This window comes from Bombyx mandarina, chromosome 15 (genome assembly GCF_030267445.1).
Source record: "Bombyx mandarina strain Sakado chromosome 15, ASM3026744v2".
NCBI lineage: Eukaryota > Metazoa > Arthropoda > Insecta > Lepidoptera > Bombycidae > Bombyx > Bombyx mandarina.
In genome coordinates, this window is record NC_143221.1 from 6,240,030 (window position 1) to 6,261,584 (window position 21,555).

General features: G+C 35.9%; 1 protein-coding gene across 1 annotated transcript; it reads right to left on the bottom strand.

Moving 5' to 3' along the window:
• Window positions 1–7,527: 7,527 nt before the first annotated feature.
• On the bottom strand, window positions 7,528–21,253 carry LOC114247175 (carbohydrate sulfotransferase 4). The gene is made up of 5 exons (XM_028180051.2): window positions 20,089–21,253; window positions 18,902–19,081; window positions 18,341–18,557; window positions 10,266–10,448; window positions 7,528–7,838 (listed from the first exon to the last, which is right to left on the bottom strand). The coding sequence occupies exons 1-4, from the start codon at window positions 20,811–20,813 to the stop codon at window positions 10,338–10,340; spliced, it is 1,233 nt and encodes a 410-aa protein (XP_028035852.2). The 5' UTR covers window positions 20,814–21,253; the 3' UTR covers window positions 7,528–7,838; window positions 10,266–10,337.
• Between the last annotated feature and the right edge of the window lie 302 nt (window positions 21,254–21,555).

The window sequence follows — 21,555 nt, forward strand, 5'->3', positions numbered from 1 at the left end:
TTACTACTGATTTTTAGTGGACATATCTGAATCATCTCAAGTTATACAATTAGGTTTTTATAAGTATAATGAAGATCTAACAAACCTGCCCTGAAAAAACCATGCATAAATTGTGGCGCTATCTACGACACAAGGCACCATTAGTTAGTACAACCCGCAGCGTTGTTCCTTCAGTTCGAATAATTTGTATTTATATTAAACAAATAGCAACAAATAGGACAACCGGTTAACCTACATCACATTTTTCAATCTCCTCATGTGATCGCCGCTGTGGATCGGGGCTAAAAACTAAAAAACAAACTAATCAGAGTGAAGGACGGATAAAAAACTTGTCTATGCAAATGAGCGGTCTATTCACGCTGGTAAACTAAAAATTTCAAAAAGGAATGTAACTGTTTGAAATATCTCATATCCAGTATCTTAAACACAGCCAAAAAATACAACTCCACTTACCCCACGCAAGGGCCGCCTTGTCATTGAACTTGGAATATTTTTAACTGTCTAGCTGCGTAAACGATGTCATATTTCAGTGTGCTTAGTGCGAGTTTTGAAACGTTCTCGATAGCGTAAAAGTTAACTCATATTTGTATGGAGTTGGAACGTTTGCCGCTAGGGGCGCTGTTCCAACTGCGTACAAATTTGAGTTAACTTTTACGCTATCAAGAACGTTAAAAAGCTCGCGCTAAGCACACAGACTATGTACAACATTAATTAATTTCAATACTACATAGTATAAAACAAAGTCGCTTTCTCGGTCCCTACATCTGTCTGTCCCTATGTATGCTTAAATCTTTAAAACTACGCAACGGATTTTGATGCGTTTTTTTTAATAGATAGAGTGATTGAAGAGGAAGGTTTATATGTAAAATAGCATCCATTAAATAGTGGAGAAATCAATAATAAATTAGTTTCCGAAGAGAAGCGAGGGCGGGTCGCTAGTTAAAAATAAAACGAATACAACCTCTTTTTGTAACTTTATTAACTTTAAATAAAAGATAATAGATACATACATTATTTTGCAGTAATAACGCCGGCCGTGCGAGTACATTCTACATATTTAATAAAAACTTTTAACATTTTTTTTTTGTTCAATTCACAACTCTTAGTCTAATAAGGCTACCCTTAAATTCTACCTCTTTCTTTGAGTATCGGCCAAAATACGTAATTACGTTTTATTGCTTACGATTTTGAATAATGCACTTTATCTCTTACATTTAAGGGCTACATTCACAAATTAGAAACGATCATGATTCCTTCTCGTCTTACAAACTGCGTCAAATTACAATAAACACATTTTATATAACGTCAAATCAACTAAAATAGAACTTAAATTACGGAAAAATAAAGTTGTTTTGTAATTTCAATTTCGAGTATTTTTATTTTTTTATTATATTTTTAATGACTAAAAATAGGACAAGTTCACTTATAAGTTTCATTTTAAAATTCAAATTTCGACAACGAGAGCAAACCGTCGCCACATATACGAATAGAAACTTATTAACTATAAATATGCTATTATGCATCACAAAACAACGTCACAAATCAACGATGTTCTGTCTACTGCTTAAATGATAAAATCTAAATGCAAAAGAGTTAAAATATAATAATAATACAAAGAAAAACACTTTATTCGAATGAAATAATGTATTCGAAACATTAAATACGTATAAATTAAAAATTAAGTTGGTTGTAAAAATGTGTGCATACAAGTTTAATTATTAACTGGCAACATTTAAAAGACAAGGTTTTTTTTAAGTTTCTGTAATTAAAATAATATGTATTCGCATCAGTCACAGTTGAGTGTTGCCAAGCTAATGATCGGCAGTGTTGCTAATCACAAAGAAAATTTTATTTAATTACGTTATCAGTTCTTATCTAATCATGGTGTCGTTGATAGCGATATTTAAACTTTATTACAATACAACCGTTATAGTTTTATCTCGTCTTATTTAACTACATAATTTTCACGTTATAAATTATATTGCACACGTTCTTGTATGCACACTTCGTTATATTCTTAAACGTATTGAAAATACAATAAATATTGTTATTTTTTAAATAATACAGTGTATAATTATGATATGCTAACGATATGATCAAAAATCTACCCGGGTTTCCAAACCAGCCCACTAGTAATCTTATTTATAAATAACGTATATTTCTTACATGCAATACAAATTTTATGCCTTAATGATTATATTAAATTTTTATATATTGTCAGATCTATCAGGAAGCATGTTACATTATTAATTAATTAGTAATTGATGGCGTTTCATTGACTCTTAGTTTTATTTTAAGCGTATATTGTGGACACAAGTGCAACCATAGGCCCGACGAGTAACTAGATTCATATTTATAGGAACTTTATTCAATTTGTTTACTTTCATATTTCAGTCAAGACTTAAACGAGATTCTTATAAGCTTATAGCACTTATAGCACACCCCATTCAAAGTAAGGCATGCTATCTGATTCTATTTTTATTACAATGAAAGATTCACCAAGCTATGATTTGCATAGCCACTAATGACGTCACAGTTTTCGTGTCATACAAAATATTATCTTTGTGCTAGCATTCGTTTCCCAGAAAACAGAATGGCGAAATGCTATTGTAACTCTTTAAACATTTGCAGCTCCGATATTTTATGGACAATCTAAATTATTTCTTCAAAGTTTTTTTTTTTTAATTAGGAGATTCGCTCAGACTGTTTTAATAAATTGGGATGTCAATCAAACTTCTATTAAGAAAAATTATAATTTCAATGGACATCCATATTGTTTTGGTTTTTTTTTATGGACCGTATTCATTACAACAACTACATACAACGAAAAAATCTACACGCGAATAGGATGGTATTGATTTTAACAACAAAAAAAAAATAAACAAAAAAGTTAGGATTTAATTGCATGGGTTTTTTTTTATTGCTTAGATGGAAGGACGAGCTCACAGCCCGCCTGGTGTTAAGTGGTTACTGGAGCCCATAGATATCTACAACTTAAATGCGCCACCCACCTTGAAAATGAATGGGAGCAAATGGGACAATACGTTTAGGCTATTTGACATTTGATAGTTCATTAGCATTGGATTTTATTCGATAGCGGATTTTTGCACTTGTGTCACTACAATACCATCTACTTTAAGTATGTACCTATAAGAGATTTAGTGATAAACATTTCTTAGGCAGATTATAAAAAAATTAACACTATCTCATTCGTTGTCATAGCGACAGTAATAGACCGAACCACATTTTGTTGATTGATATGATTTAACGAATAACTCGGGAAGTCGTTAATAACAGCCTTATTGTTTTGTTTTAATTGATTTTTAGTCAAAAATTAAACTGAGAAATCAGTGTAAGTTTTATGTTACACTTCTATTGGTGCATGTGATAGAATCAGATCTTTGTATTTTAGTGTGCGACGACTTAACTCATTTATCTATACTAATATTATAAAGAGGAAAGATTTGTTTGTTTGTTTGTTTCGAATAGGCTCCGAAACTACTGGACCGATTTGAAAAATTCTTTTTCCATTAGAAGCCGACATTGTCCCTGATGAACATAGGCTACTTTTTTAAATTTTTTTTTATTTTATTTTTTTGATTTCATGTGTGTTTTAATGTTTCCGAAGCGAAGCGAGGGCGGGTCGCTAGTTTCATTATAAAAGTCGTGTATCAAGATAAGAGGCTATATTTATGCAACTATTATTTACGAGTAAAATTTTATATAAGCAAATAAATAGATTCTGTCAATATTCTTTGTTTAATAATTTAATTGCACCAGAGAAGTGTAACTTCTTACATGCGTATATATTATATGCATATACTTATAGAGTACATAATATATAGCTTTTTTTTTAAATAAAAAATACTTTTTATGGTGAACAACGAAAAGCCGTTACAAGATGAAATTGATTTGAAATTGATTAATACATTAATATACGATCGGGATTTTTCTCGATTTTATAGGCAGGTCTAGTTCAGCAAATTTTCTTCGACAATAGTTTATTTTTATTGCTGTTCCTTCATCGTTTTGTGTGTACCATGTAAAATATCACTCACCTCGTTTTCGACAACTTGATTCCGTTTCAATTAATCACCGATCTCAATTCTTCAATAAACGTTAAAATGATCATGACTTGTGTATTGATTTGATCAAAGTCCTCTCACTAAAATGCTCACTAACATATTACATCAAGTGCACTTAATGATCACTCACCTAAAACGTCCGACTTTCAATATTACTTTCACGTATTTACCATTCTCATCGCTACCAATAAAGTAGCAATGTCCCGTGACACAACTAAAGCTAATACACGCCAATACGAGAGAACCAGCAGTGAAACGTTATAAATAAAATAGAAATATATTTGCTTAATATTCATTTTTCAAATGTTTTCTTTTTTTTTTTTGAAGCAAGGCTTTCATAACATTTATTGTGAAAATAAAAAAAAAGTTTTATTTTGTGTAAAAGTTATTTAGTTAAGGCTGAAAATAATGATATTTATACTTTTTTTTTTGAACTTTATTTTTACTTTTTATCCCCATATTGACGTGGCATATCTTTTTACTCGAAAAAACCTACAGATAGCTAAAATTAGCCTACAATTTGTGCGATATTTCGATGAACGTAATTGCGTATGATTTTATCGTATCTTATAATTCGTAGCGGTTAATTTACATTACGTTATAATGTTCCACACGATTCTAATAATAAAACTTTTTTATCCTCTTTCAGTGAGGTCTCCTTATAATACTAAAAAATTTAAGCCTCTTATTTATTGTAGTAATTTCACCGAAGTAAACCCGATGTACGGAACACGGTGTAAAATATAACTAGTGTTGTAGCTTCGCGTCCGCTGATAATTTACCTGATATGTGTACCAGTAACACGTATTTGTCGTTATGATATGTGAGCACGCTAATTCGTTTTCGAATTTAGAATTAATCAAAATGGTAAACTCTTTTGTGAAAGTATCACCCTCTATATACATACGTCTTTGAAACAATAAATTAAATGAATTGTCCGATAATCATGATAGATGATAATCTTAATTTTGTTCACTTAGAATAGAAAACAAAAATGTCTTTAACATAAAACCCCCTTTAAATACTAAGGCAGAGTTTTTTTTCAATGATTTATAAAGTTAATACACACTGTATTTATTGTGACAGCTGTCAAAGATTGTAGCTATGTTTTTCTAATCTTGTGGAATATAGACGTTATAACTAATCGTAGATAATTCGCAAGAAAATATTCTTGGTTTTCTAGAGGTGTCTATACACCTAAAAAAAAAACCTATCTATATAGGTTTTTTTTTTAAATTGGCCCAAAGCTTGGCAATGGGCGGAAGTTTTCTTGAAATATTTGTTTTTTCTAAATTTCTGATGATAGTAGTGTCGTTAATTGTTGATTCCAGTGTCATTTCAATTGAAGACTATTTTAGGATGTATGTCATTAGTATCATTTACACAATGTATCTATTTTTTTAAACCAAGCATTTAAGCAAATATATTTTTAGCTAGAATGCAAATAACTGATTATTGTTCAACATATCCGCTAATGAGAAGTCAAGACACGCGATCACTAGAAATGAGTTAGGAAGATCTCTCGTGCGAAAGAAAAATAGATAAATATAAGAACACGCTATTAAAGTTTGAGACGCGACATGAGAGCTCATAAATAAATTTAATTAAAACAATATCCATCCGTTTAGCTCGTTCAACTCGATTGCAAAAAAATATATTAGTCATTTAAACTGTTTTAAAGGTTTACTACGCAACCGGATTTGTGTGACATTTTTATTTATTCAAGGTCATTTGATGCGCGTCTTGTGTTTCATTGATGGTCGGTGCATAGTTAATTTTTTTATTTTTATTTGTGCTCTATTATCATTCGCATCCGATTCATTTATTTCGTACTTAATAAGCGACACTTAAGAAAAATAATCATAAATCAAACTTAAAATGGCTCTCTTGTAAAGTTTCAGAAATGTCGCTCAAACAAAATAGCTTTTCAAACTTCGATATGCGAATCGTTGATAAGAATCTTCGAATTATAATCATATAATATCATTTTGTAGGCAGCGGCTTGGCTCTGCCCCTGGCATTGCTGAAGTTCATGGGCGACGGTAACCACTCACCATCAGGTGGGCCATATGCTCGTCTGCCTACAAGGGCAATAAATATATATAAAAATATATAAATAGTTTCAGTATGGTAATTTTTTTTCCTACCTATGCTGATAGCCTTGAGAGGCTATTTCAGCTTCACCCTAACGTTAGTAGGTGAGCTCACGGGGCTCAAACCGGAGATTTGCTAACACTGACCCTAGCAAGAGCAGTGCTTCGCAGAATCTACCACCGGAATGGAAACGCGACCCACTGAGAAGATCCGGCGAGAAACTCAGTGGGCAAATAAGGTAATGAATTTCACAAAAGAGTTCACCCATCGTTGGATGCGCGAAGCATTTAAACATTATTTAAAAATCACCAATAGTCATAGGACTAGTAAATATACGCAATTCCTTTCGTTATTCTTCGTTCGGTTAATCTAGTATGACCCTTCGAAGTCGCTAGATTAAGTAAGAAAAAAGAACGTTATTGTATGTAGTGTACTTTTCGTGTACTCGTCGTTATTATTGTTACTGAAGTACTTGGACGGAGATCGTGTACACATCCTAAGTAAATTCCAATTAAAAGACTTACTTATTACATTGCGTTATGACACAAAATCCAATGTAGCGACCAGTTATTGCAATTCACGTTCACTGGAATTACGACCGTATACGTTAATTTTTAAAGTTTAAAATCACTGTTCGTTTATTGTTATTCCAAAGTAATATTGTATATCTCACTGTATATTGGTGTTTTTGATTTTTATCTACATTTATCTTTCCAATCCAATTATATTATCCAATTAGAATACTTACTCATTACATTGTGTTAAGACAAATAATCCAATGTAGTGAATAGGCATTGCAATTCAAGTTCACTGGAATTACGACTGTACAGATTAATTTTTAAAGTTTAAAATCACTGTTCATTTATTCTTGTTCCAAAGTAATATTGTATATCTCACTGTATATTGGTGTTTTTGATTTTTTATCTACATTTATCTAAAGCCTCTATCGAGACCAACATATTGAGCGATCCCTAGATTTTCAACTGCAAATTTCAATCAGCACGCTTCTTAATAATTAATATATTATATACGTTCACTTAAATTATTATATTCTTACTATTTAAAAATAATGCACTTCTATCCTAGTCGTGTCTATGAAGGAAGCATCAACATTTTCAATTCCGTGAGTGCTAGACGCCTAAGCTAAACGCATTAGATGATCGAGTTTCGAGTTGCCTGAAGAATTCATATATATATGATTTTATATATTTTATAAAACAAACAATTCGAATCTCGCAAATGGTCCATCATTTCAATAACGATACTACAACATACCCACAAGAGTGTTGGGCGCAAACTCACTCGGTTCCAGAATGATCTTGATTTCACTTTTCATAACTTTTCCTTCTTTTCTTTTTTCTGCGTTACGGTATAGAGAGAAGTCGTGGAAGAATTCGAATGGAAAATATTTCGATTTAAACACAATAATTTTAAAACTTACACCAACTAAACAAGTACATGATCTTATCAAAAATATTCGATGCATTTAATGCGAGTTATTTGATCGAATTAAAATGCTTTAAAAATATTCTTAAATAAAATAAAATGTAATACGATAAAATGCTCGTTTTGTAAATGATTATGTGTGATCCGTGTACCTTTATTGGATTCATTCAGTAGATTGTCGCTTGTGGATTGTTTAATGATATGTAACGCCATCTGGAATGTAAAACAAATGTGATTGGAAAAATTTAATCGATATTAGCCATTATTTCGATATCGATCGATTATCGATATTTCGTGGTTCCGATGTATGATACGAAACCCACTCGTTTTAAGATAATGATTTGCCACCTTCTGCTCTTACTAGAAACCTCTTATGAAACACAACTTGGAAAACAAGCACGTCAAAAACAACTTCGAACAACAATCTTGTCCAATTCAATCGGATAAAACACAAACAAATCCACAAATGTCCGTTTTTATATATTAAATTGATTTTGTTAATGTTTTTCAATACACGGAGTTAATTAAAATACATTCACAACTAAGCCTCGTCTTTGTTTTATATCGCGAAGCAGTCGTGCATTCTGGTTCGAGGAAACTTTGATTTCATGCTTAAAAGTCGGTGGTGGTATTCGAGTCAACCCCCCAGCTCGTCAGACTAGAGTTGTCCATTGCTCACTCTACGTGTGTCCCACAAGATGGCGCTAACCAACAACTAAGCTACAACTGTATAGAGATGGTAGGTCATTGATGAACGAAAACATTAGATCGGTTCGGGGAGGTGTGTGGCGTTAAGAAAACATTATCCTTTAAGTGCCGTAAAGATATTTTAATCCGAAATTTGATAAAGGTTTTCCTGCATATTTGTAATCTGTGGACATTGACGTGTCTAAAACTAACCACCCACACTCACTTTACCAACAATACTGGCTCCATGTAACGAAAACTTTTGGCAGTGTTGGTGATTATTCAATGGATAATTTTGAAATTTGAAAAAAAAAACTTCTTTTAAATAAATATAAAAATATTTGGTACAGAGCGCAATGTATTAGAAACAAATCAACTGAGCCGCAGAGTCAAATAGTGCGTCGTCTATCGGTGTCATGTGAAACGAGGACGAGGGAGGCGTCAGCCAGCTACGTACCTAAACCCACAAAATATTAACTTCCTAAAACACTGAGTATTAATTAATTTATTTATTTAACTTAATGCACAGAAGTACAATGGCGGACTTAATGCCTGAGGCATTCTCTACCATTGAACCAAGGGTGGTGTAGATGTTCAGCTTATCAAATTAATATTGTTTCCTGTTTGTGTACATATATAACTGTACATTTTTTATGTTTTCGGGCTTCGGCAAAAGAGACCTAGCATTTTTATTGAGTGACTTGGTGGCGCTGTGGTTAGCAGCCCTGACTGCTGGGACGAGGTTATCGGGTGTGATTCCCACTTTGGGCAAACAAGAACGAACGAATGGATTTATTTGTTCTTTGACTGGATGTTAGTATCTACATACTATGTCTTTTACTTAAGCCTATATAAGTATGTATAACAACATCTGGTGCAATAGTACTGGTCAATGCATCACCGCTTTCGATCGAGGACCATGCAAACAAAATTGCGGGAATTCGGGCAATGATGCATTTAAAAATTATCAAAAGACAAAAAAAAATTGTATAGTATTCCCATCGTACCGGTGTGTAGTTAAGATCATGTGCTTTATTAATAAATGTGGAGTTTAAACATCTTAAATAATAAACAGAGTAATGAACGAAATTTCGCATACAAACCGCTCAAGGCACAGCTAATTATAGATGCTGTGTTCAGAAAGCAAACGGTTATTTGTGATGTGATGTGGTGAGGTAGTTGATTTTTTTTGCTGTTCTTGTATGTGAAAGTGATTTTCTGGATGTTGACTTTCATCGCCGCCCATCGACATCAATAATGCTCAAGGGACAAGCAAAACCTTGAAAGCTCTTTCCAAATTAATCTTTGAACGAAATGTCATATCGCTCAGGAAATACCAGTTACGCTACGCTCTGACCAGTAGAGGAGCTCACGGGCTCAACCTGAGAGAATCTGGTAACACTAGCCCTAGCAATAGCAGTGCTTCGTAGAATCTACCACCGGATCGGAAACGCGACCCACTGATTTCAGTGGGTCCAGCGAGAAACTCAGTAGGCTGCGTCTATGGGTTAATTTACTCGTCGAGCCCTTCGTCGCAAGCGACACGTTCGGCCAGGACGGTGACCGGGAAATCCGATATAAAACAGTCAGCACTGAAGTCACGAAAACGAACAGCGTAATGGTTTTTTGTAAAGAAATTTGGTATTCAGGTCGATAACGAAAGATTAAACGCATAGATTTTTTTACATTTTGACAGTACCGTGAATCGACGCCAGCTAAAAAGTGACCTAAAACCAGACAATCATGGAACTACCAAGCGATATATTTGTGTATAATCGACACATATGCAATAAGCTTTCGTGGCCGTAGGTACTGCTGTTAAAATTTTCCCGTTACGAAGCTGAAATGACTCATCACCTCAATATACGACGGAAAATATTATTAATTTGGTACCTAATTAATAACAATTGAACATTAACGTTTGGAAATAAATACAGGATGTGTGTTACTTACTTTACTTATAGTGTATCCAGCAACAATTAATGTAGACAAGAAAGCATCGCCACTTGAAATACGTAATTTCCATCACTGAGTTATCGTATATGTTTCTAAAGGATCAAATTCTTTGCTTGTCATGTGGGTGGCGTTGTGAGCCATACGATAACCCCATAAATTCATGGCTTCTTTACACGCCATCTGAAAAAAAAAAAACTTTATTAAATTAAGATTTTTTTTATTGCTTAATGGTATTATCTGGTATAGTGGTATAGTGGTGACTGGAGCCCATAGACATCTACAACGTAAATGCGCCACCCACCCTGAGATATAAGTTCTAAAGTCTCAGTGTAGTTACAAAGGCTGCCCCACCCTTCAAACCGAAACGCATGACTGCTTCACGGCAGAAATAGACAGGGCGGTGGTACCTACCCGTACGGACTCACCAGAGGTTCTACCACCAGTATTGATAGCTAACGCTATCGGGCACGTATCTTGCGATTCTTGTAAATATATTTAACTCATTAATCTACTTATACTGAACTCATTAATCCTATAAGTTTGGATATATTAATGATACACAGACTTTTATTACTTTAGGTCGCACGCAATGTTCAGAGAAGCCGCGTTAAAATCCAACGTGCTCATATTACGTAGTTTTCTTTACATTCATGATAATCGCCTTATCGTTGCCGCCGCTGATTAGTCCCCGAATCCTGATCACGCAAGAGCTAGTCACCGTCGACGCCCTAGTCACGTCCTTACGGATCCATCAGATCCAATAACCTTTGCATTAGACGCCGCCGTGCAACCTAACCCATGAATCAGCTCGCTGAGTTTCTCGCCGGATTTTCTCAGTGGGTCGGGTTTCCGATCCAGTGGTAGATTCTGCGAAGCACTACTCTTGCTAGGGTCAGTGTTAGCAACATTCCGGTTTGAGCCCCGTGAGCTCACCTACACACGTTAGGGTGAAGCTGAAATAGCCTCTCAAGGCTATCAGCATAGGTAGGAAAAAAAAAAGTGGCCCAAAGGATAAAGTGCCTGGTATACTACATAGTTTCGTACGAAGCGACTATGCCGATGTTCAAATCCGGCAGTCAGGTACCGATATTTCTAATGAAATACGCACTCAACAAACGTTCACATATGTTTTTCAGAAAGAAGGTTGAATAAAAATCAAATCTTCAATAATTATAATTGCGTAATTACTATACAACTGAGACCTTAAGTGTCAAGGTGAGTGGCGGCATTCACGTTGTGTGTAGGCTGCGGTAACCACTTTTTTTTATTGCCCTTGTAGGCAGACGAGCATACGGCCCATCTGATAGTGAGTGGTTACCGTCGCCCATGGATTTCAGCAATGCCAGGGGAAAAGTCAAGCCGCTGCCTACCAACACCAGGTGAGCTCGTTCACCGGTCTATGTAATAAAAGTCTCAATTTCTAATAAGGGAAAGTAACGTAGTATCGCAGATATTTAAGGGCAAGGATTATCGTCGCACCATCATTCTAACTTATTGAAAACGTGATTGGATGCCACGCTGGGATGTCATCCAAGAGTATGGTACTGGTTTAACTACATTATTATTTCAGTAGCAAAATTTAACCTTACGCTTATTATAAATAACATGAAGTATTTTTATAACGGAACGAACTTCTATTTTTTTAAACACCATATTTTGCTTACACAACTGTATTTACGAATTCAACAATCACACAATACATACTGCGGTGTAAGTAAATATTGAGCATGCATTATTATTTTGTTCAAACAGATAAGATACCGTTTGCATTTTAAAATGTTGTGTGTGTTTTAAGCTTAAATAAAACAGCGGGAAATACGCTTAACAATAGAAAAACGCTAACGATTATAAAATAAAAAAATATAATTATTATGTATATTAAAACGTTCCACACTCAAAGGATTTCCTGCTGTTATAAAATATAGTTACCGGAAATATACGAGATAAAAACATCTTTATCGCCTAGGTGGGTAGGCGAACTAACGGCTCACTAGGTCTTAAGTAGTTACCGGAGCCCACGAACGTGAACAAAGTAAAGGCCGCCACCCATCTTAAGACATGACTTTAAAGTCTAAGTTTTGTAGTAGGTACAGCGCATGCCCCGTTCTTCAAACCAAAATCCATTACTCCTTCGGGCCAGAAACAGGCGGGAAGGTGGTACCTCACATGCGGGCTCACAAGATGCCTTAACACCATTAAAATCAGAACTCAAACTTTTTTTTTCCTCTATAAGCTGATGGCCTTGAGAGGCCATTTCAGCGTAACCCTAAGAAGTAGGTGAGCTCACGAGGCTCAAACCTGACGACGTTGCTAACACTAACCCTAGCAAGAGCAGTGCTTTTCGACGAGAAACTCAGTGGGCTGTGTCTGTGGGTTAATTTACTCACCGAGCCCTTCGTCGCAAGCTACGGGTTCAACGAGAACGATGACCGGTGGTTGAGGTACCTAAAAGCACCGTCAGTGGATCGGGAGGATCCGCAGTGACGTGTTTTGGGCGAGACCTCAAACACTAAATATCATTAACAAAGACAATGAAGCATTAGAACAAAACATATTTATTGATGGTGAAACATATCGCAACACCATTGCATATTATTATGTATCTCAAATTACGGTAAACGTTTGTCTAATCAAATGTAACAAGATATCCGAGGTTAGTATTAACACGATATAGGACATTGGCGGAGTCTCGACTGAATTTAGGTTACAAAGTGCAGACCTATCCGACGGCCCACTTGCTGTTCAGTGGTTTTTGAGTGTGTGTGTGTGTGTGGGTGTCTGTGTGTGTGGGTGTCTGTGTGTGTGGGTGTCTGTGTGTGTGTGTGTGTGTGGGTGTGTGTGTGTGTGTGTGTGGGTGTGTGTGGGTGTGTGTGGGTGTGTGTGTGTGTGTGTGTGTGTGTGTGTGTGAATGCTACCAGTGCTGCCAGGCTAGTTGAGAATTTGGGTCTTTATTGTAATATCGTTCTAAGTTACGTATCGGCATGCATCACCCTTTCGCATTGTATATGGGATGGATATGACGAGCGACTCACTAAACGTCCTAGCCTAGCGCTGGAGATCCACTATTTAAGCACGTGACGTTAGGTACGTATTTATTTAGAAGCGTACCTGTCCCAGATTTGAAATATACAATCGAATCAAGTTTACCGAGGACATCCGGCGGTTTGTCAAGTAAGCCCGATGAATTTATAAAGTACCTTCTTAAAAGGCAGTCGAGAACATTTCATTGTACAATATTTGCAAAATCTATCAATCCACCTAATCGAACATTTCATTAGAATAACACAAAGGACAAATACCAGATCCGTGTACGTGGTTTGATATCAACAAACATTTTTAATGAGCTTGTGGTCAAGGCGTCCTGCAAAATTTTTAATGATAACGTATTGTTAATAATTGAGGAAGATTGTAGATTTATTTGTAAATTTAGAATTATCGGCCAATGGTATTGTGGTTTATATTTCCGTATGACATATTTGGTGTATAATATTTTTTTAATGAGTGAATTCATAATAATCCTTTTTGGCAGCAAGGAGTCTTCATGTACCACGGAAGAGTTAAAGAGACAGCGAATTATTTGCGGAGAGCAGCGGTTTCGCTGTACCCCTAGCATTGTTCAAGTAGATGCTACCTAATAATATCTTTGGGCGTTATTTACGCCGATATGTACGAAAATAATTTTAGATAAACAATGGTTTATTAACTATTTGATTTTGATTTCTTATTTATCAATAATTCATGATGATTATTTATTATTATTTATTCTGTGAGCGAGACGCGAACGTGTCTGTTACATACCACGTCATCTTGGCCCTGGTGTGTGCACACCTCTCGCATGTACAAACATTTTGTAGCCGAATCGATACGGAAGTCATTTTCATCGATACCGCAAAGGCGGTTGATAAAGTCTCGCAAAACGATTTGATTTAGAAACTGTACAATATGGTAGTGCCAAACAGTTTTGTGCTCATGTTACGAGACTTGTTCGATATCGAAGTAACACGTTCTTCTGTTGGCCTCTTCTCGGCCGGAGTCCTGCAAAGCTATGCTGCCTCCCTGCTCCTGTTTATTTGCTATATTATTGACTACTCCGGGTCATCGCCGACCCAGTTATCCAGTTAGAAAGACATCTTCGCCGATGGCACTCTTGTCGTCGTCACCTCGCCTAAGCGACCAAGCGAACTTGTTCTTGTGACCATTAGTGGCCACAAGAACAAGTTCTCCATTGCGAAAAAACTTCAGACAGCAGTCGGAACCTTAAGACGGTAGTAGCCAAAGTGTTGCGTATTGAAGTTAATCATACGTAAAAGAAGGATGTACTTTTTTCAAAAGGAAGCCCCGCGTAAATGTCCCCTTTGTGATGCAGTAACCTCAGCCCAATCACCTTCTTCGGCCAGCCAATATCTTAGACCAGGAAGGTCATAAGCCTGGGAATCATGCTGGATAGATATATGGCCCTCAGAATGAACATAAAATAAAACCACAAATGCAGTGTGTTCGTCCTTCTTAAACTTTATCATCTGCAAACTGAGTCAAACATGCCTTTGCACAGTAGACTCCGTCCAAAACTTCGCCGCTTCCTTGGATTAACTGTCAGCGCACCGTAGTACGTGAGGGATGTAAATCTTTACACGAAGTCAGCATCGAAAAGTTACTACTAGATAATCCACATTCCGTGGACACCATCAAACACACCTCTGGCCCGGCTCACGAGCTGTCATATTCGACTAAACACGTTTTAATGGATCCGCTTGATCAGCTCCTAGGCTGATTAGACGCAACTGGTTCTGATAGATACAAACCGCCCATAGACACAATCCACTGAGTTTCTCGCTTATCTTCTCAGAGGGTCGCGATTCCGATCCGGTAGTAGATTCTGTGAAGCACTGCTCTTGCTAGGGCTAGTGTTAGCAAATTCACTCAGGTTGAGCCCGTGCGCTCACCTACCCGTTCAGGCGTAGCTGGAATAGCCCCTTAGGCCAATAAGTATAGTCACCGTACTCGTCGATCGAGATACTTAACTACACATAGAAAGTCACAGGGATATTTATCTCGGTTTCCTCGATTTGTCAAAAGCTTCCAACTCGGTGAAATGTCATTTTGTATAATACATTATTTGATTGAAGTAGGTATATCGGAATAAATCGAACTAAATGGACTAAGTAAAGGTATATCTGATTAATATCAATTAAAGCGTATGGCCCGCATCAGAACGGTCTAACTCTAACGTCTTCAGGCTTGGTCAACTTTTGTGTGAACAAATTAAATGATATTGGTTTAATGTAGTTTGTGGGTGTTTTTTTGCCCTTGTAGGTAGACGAGCATACAGCCCACCTGATGGTGAGTGGTTACCGTCACCCATGGACTTCAGCAATGCCAGGGGCAGAGCCAAGCCGCTGCCTACAGTAAATAACCTTAACTATGCAAACGACATGGTGCTGCTGGCACTCTCTATTAAGACTCTTAGAATCCTGGTTGGTATTTGTTGAGTGGTTGGCCACCGAGCACTTCCTCAAGTACAACTCTAATTATTCAAACCTGTTTATATTCAAACCTGGATATTTAAAACCAGCTACAACGCCTCCTATTGTACTAGAATTGATTGTAGAAAGGATACTGAAGGATTACATGAACATAGAGTATAGGACGCTGACGGTGAAAGCCAACGATTGCACATGTCCAAGAAAAACAGCATTGTTTGAATCTTACTGTAAATTTTTCTACTCATGCAACTTGTGAGTTAGACAAACGTAGCGCGCGAAGTCTCGCGTCTGCAATATATGCTTACACAATACTTTTGCGACTGCCGCCGATACTGCAGTGCGTCGCACACGTTTCTAAGGGCACAAGTGAATGTACTTTGAGCTACGAGTTGGTTAGTTTTAGAAACCTAACATTCTAATAATGCTGTCAATTTCTTTCTTATTTTTTTCTTTCCCTACCTGTTCGCTGATAGCCTAAGGGGCTATTCCAGCTACGCTAGAGCGTGTAGGTGAGCTCACGGGCTCAACCTGAGAGAATTTGCTAAAACTACCCCTAGCAAGAGCAGGAAGTACTTTTTAGAACCTATTACCGGATCGAAAACGCGACCCAGTGAGAATATCCGGCGTGTCTCCGTCTTTGTCTATGGGTTAGTTCGCTCGTCGAACTCTTCGTCGTAATCGACGAGAGCGACGAGGATGCTCTCCAGGCCAGGAAAGTGACATTTTCAAAATAATAATTAAATTTCACTAACATATTCTAAAGTTTTCGTTATTACTAAAAAAAAACCTAACTACTATTTCGCTGAACCAAATTCTAGTTAATCAGCCAATGTTGAGCTTTAATTTTATTAATCACTAGCGATCCGCCCTCGCTTCGCTTCGGAAACATTAAATTTTATTATTGATAGGCGAGCCCCGCCATGTTGCGCGCGGTAAGACAATAACTGCGGGTGCGGGTAGGCCGCGGAGTGAAGCTAGTCTAAAAAAAGTAGCCTAAGTTACTCCTTATATATATCATCAGCTACCTATCAGTGAAAGTCCCGTCAAAATCGGTCCAGCCGGTCCAGCCAGATTAGCCGGAATAAACAGACAGACAGACAGACAGACAAAAATTGTAAAAAATGTTATTTTGGTGTATGTACCATATATAACTAGTCAGGTCATAAGTATTGTCACACAGTAAAAACTTTTCTTTTAGAATGCTGGCCACAAAAAAGTTTATTGAATTCGAATTTTGAATTGTTCATGAAAATAAAAATGTATACTTTTAGAATTTTACTCATTTTTAAATATGGAGTGGACGCTTAAAGAAGACCGTGTTGCAGTTATTGCGTTGCATCGTTGCGGTTACGCGCCAATTCAAATTTTTAACATACTGAAAAATTTGAATATAACCAAAAGATTTGTTTATCGTACCATCAAACGATACAATGAAGACTCTAGTGTAGATGACAGATCAAGAAGTGGTCACCCTCGGTCTGTTAGGACTCCAGCAGTGATAAAAGCTGTGAAGGCGCGAATTCAAAGAAATCCCAAACGTAAGCAGAAACTGTTCGCCCTTCAGATGGGGTTAAGCAGAACCACGGTGAAAAGGGTGTTAAATGAAGACTTAGGGCTTCGGGCATATCGAAGAAAAACAGGACATCGTATGAATGCTCGTCTAATGGACCTGAGACTGAAGAGATGCCGCGCTTTGTTGAAGCGGTACGCGGGAAAAAAATATCGGGAAATTCTTTTTTCGGATGAAAAAATTTTTACCGTAGAAGAGAGCTACAACAAACAAAATGATAAGGTGTGTACGCACACAGTAGTGAAGAAGCGAGCAATCGTATTCCGCGTGTCCAACGAGGTCATTTTCCATCCTCGCTCATGGTATGGTTGGGAGTTTCTTATTGGGGCTTAACAGAGGTACATTTTTGTGAGAAAGGTGTAAAAACGAATGCAGTTGTGTATCAAAATACAGTCCTGACGAACCTTGTGGAACCTGTTTCTCATACCATGTTCAATAACAGGCACTGGGTATTCCAACAAGATTCGGCGCCAGCTCATAGAGCGAAGAGCACACAAGACTGGCTGGCGGCGCGTGAAATCGACTTCATCCGGCACGAAGACTGGCCCTCCTCCAGTCCAGATTTGAATCCGTTAGATTACAAGATATGGCAACACTTGGAGGAAAAGGCGTGCTCAAAGCCTCATCCCAATTTGGAGTCACTCAAGACATCCTTGATTAAGGCAGCCGCCGATATTGACATGGACCTCGTTCGTGCTGCGATAGACGACTGGCCGCGTAGATTGAAGGCCTGTATTCAAAATCACGGAGGTCATTTTGAATAAACTTTAGTGTCATAAGAATCTATGTTTTGTTAAGTTCATTTTGGTATATGAATGGTTACATAATGAATAAACTTGTTTCAATTATTTTACATTAAACATGTGACAGAATTTATGACCTGACTAAGTATATATATATATATATATATATATATATTCATATGATGTAGTAAAAAAAGGCTATTTCAATATTACAAACAGACACTCCAATTTTATTAATATGTATAGATGCATAGATTATTTTTAAGTTTTGCTTACCTGTATTTGATCAGCATATTCAAAATCCAATATATTCTTCCACCGAAAAGGCACTTCACGGGATACTCTAAAAGTGGAGCTGACTCCACTCACTTCTGTGTTGGTGTGAGAGTTTAGATACTCATCAACAGCTTGCGTGTGACTCAGTCTTAGGAACTTTAATAATTTGTGCGTGGTACTATTTAGATTCAGGGCCAAGTCTTCGTAGCGTAGCACCCTGATAAATAAAGGAATTCAATTGGACCAATAAATGAACTAGAACAGTAACTAAATTGCAACTGCAGCATACACTTTTCTTTTCTTCTTGATTTTTAATTGAACTACTATCTTGTATTGTTAAAATCTGATTCAAAACTATTATATTAAAACATACTACACCGCAACATACCTGCTATATCTTTATCTGTCTAGAATTTCGGGTAATTAAACGGTTGTCTCGAAGAGATTGCTTTTAGCGATAAGACCGCCTATTGTACAAATGTATCTGATTGTTGACTGTTTTCTGATGTTAATTGTGTTTTGGTGTGCAAAAAAAGTATTATTATTATTATTATTACTTACATAAGTTTATCAGGGTAAAGCTTGAGCAATCGGCTCGCAGCCACATAATCACTTATCATGTCTGCACAGAGGAGCTCAGGATTCGAACAATCTGGTGAAGGGCGACAGAAATCACGACGCAATCTTGACTGTATGACACCACGAGGATCTCGGATTAAAAACACAACTTTTGCATTAAGCCTGTAACAATTTATTTTCTAAATATGCTGTCACTACAACGGCTGGGAAATTTAATTTTTTCACTTATTTTACCATAAACCAAAAAAATTTAAGCAAATTGGTCCAATATAATTTACCTAAAACTTGAAATATGATCAGTATGGTTTATTGATGTCAATATTGATGTCAAGAGTTTTAACAATTTTTATCAATAAAGAATTCATACTTGTATCATATTGAACATGGGATTGACAAGTTAGTACAAGCTCACTAATAGTAGTAGTAAATAATTATTTATTCATTAGGAGCAAATTACAGTCACAGACCATATTCATTAGCATAACGGCAACTCCTTACCACAATACAACATTCATTTTCAAGGATTAAAAAGTCATCTTCACTGAAATTAACATTGATCAGATATTTTTAAATCAATAAAATAATGACTTTAATTATACAAGATATGGTAAACTAGAAATTAAAGCAACACAGAATACTGAACCTAATAAAATAACTTTTTTCTTACCATTATATTTTATGAAGTTGAACTTTCTTGAAAAGTATGTTACATAAAAACAAATATATGAGTCGTCTATTATCAAAGGTGGCAATCTGTGCATTTGGACAAAAAAAATTCTTGATATGTCAATACAGATTGATTTGAATATAATCGTCTCCTTCAAAGAATACGGTTCAAAACCTGCATTAAATAAAGGTTAATAGTTAACCTGTTATTTATCTAAGATGTCGTTCCGAAGAGTTTTGTGACTGCCAATGGAATACAAAGTCAATAATTCGTTTTTCTGATTTACCAATCATTGTTCAAAAGTCAGATTGCCGGCTTTGATAATAGTCGACTCATATATGAAGTATGAAAACTACAAGTAGTAAGTAGTAATTAAAAATACAAGAAGACTTGCTAATTATTTTATAGGGACATATTTTGGCTTTGGAAGTGTAATATAGAATTATAACTTATTTATCAAAAACAAAATTTAATAAATTATATTGTATAGAAAATTACTCACTCTTTATCTTCCAACACTTCCTGAACAAGACGTAGTCTAAGGCGGACAACTTTCATACTTTGAAATGGAAATAATTTGCAAAATTTTGACATAAAATCAGAATCAAAACAAAGTTCCTTCTTATATTTACAATGGTCCCATAATCTGGTGTTATGACTGAACTGATGGTTATGTCCTCTTCCGTAATCTAAAAAATCATCCATCTCTTCAAAGTTACACTTGAGCATGTCTCTCATTGAATTCAAAACGGTTTCAGCTAGCGGAGATCCTCTGATTTGTATAATGCCATAATTCAGAAAAGGTTCATAATGGTAATATGTACCAGGAATAGCATTAATCACCTCACCCAGGAATGTAGTACCAGATCTCCAAGAAGATATTATGATACTTCTCAATGGACGACCACCAGTTTCTATAATTAAGTCATCTAATTTTTTAACTCCAGAATAAGTAAAGTTATAGTTCCACAATTCAAATTGAATTTTAGCTCGTGTTTTTTCTAATATTTTTTCTATATTCGGTGTTCCATCGTAAGAATTCGTAGGTACCGGCTGTGATTCAGTATCCTCTACATCATCAACTTTAAAAAAATTCTTTATATTCCTTCGACTCTCGGACATAGGACGGTAATTTGTGTTATCTGTATATCGACTTCCAGCAAGAATCAGAAGAACGCTGAGACCAAATGCGAAACATATTGAATAAAAATTAACACGTCGAAACATCACGTTACTTAGTAATTTAATTTAATTGAAAAATTGTAAGGATGGAAATTATTTTATTAACACCAGCACTATATAAGATCACTCACAAGCATATTTTTAAAAGTTTTATTTAAATTTTATTGGAGTCATAATGCTAGCCCTCTGTTTCCGCGGAAACACCGCATTGCACCCTCATTTCTTCATCACGACCACTCAATTGAAGTTTGCAACATGCAATGACATTCGGTTGTCATGAAACTTTGAAGCTTTTTTAAGCCTTGGCAGAGGGTTTTACAAAAAGAAAAAACGAATTTAATTAAGTTTCAAGTTAAAAATAAATTATTTAAATATGATGAAGAACTACTACGCACTATACTTAATAGATTTTCACAAACTATTTTAGTGCTATACGTTCGTAACCCAGCACACGTGCAGCGCGTTGTACTCAGTCGATAACAACTGAACAACAGTCAGGAGTGAAAGCTATTTCAATCAAATATACTATGCAATTTCAAATGTAATTCAAATAAGAAAACGAAGCTACTTATTCGTTTACAAAGTTTAAATGCCACATGAATTGTTGTTACTCACTGTTTCCTGTCGATCTTTTTATACTGCAGTACCTACCTGGGTACTTATAATCTTATTTTTTAAGTTTATTATCATAGAAGTATATTATTATGTTAAACATTTACATCGATAAGATTTGAGAGGTGGATAATTTTACCTGCAAGTACCTTTATCCGCAGTAACAGTTTTTTTT

Coding starts and splice junctions, on each gene's coding strand:
- LOC114247175 (XM_028180051.2), bottom strand. CDS start 20,813: ATGTTTCGACGTGTTAATTTTTATTCAATATGTTTCGCATTTGGTCTC. Junction 19,082..20,088: donor GAAGTGTTGGAAGATAAAGA/GTGAGTAATTTT, acceptor AAATTGTTACAG/GCTTAATGCAAAAGTTGTGT. Junction 18,558..18,901: donor CTTTACCCTGATAAACTTAT/GTAAGTAATAAT, acceptor TTTATTTATCAG/GGTGCTACGCTACGAAGACT.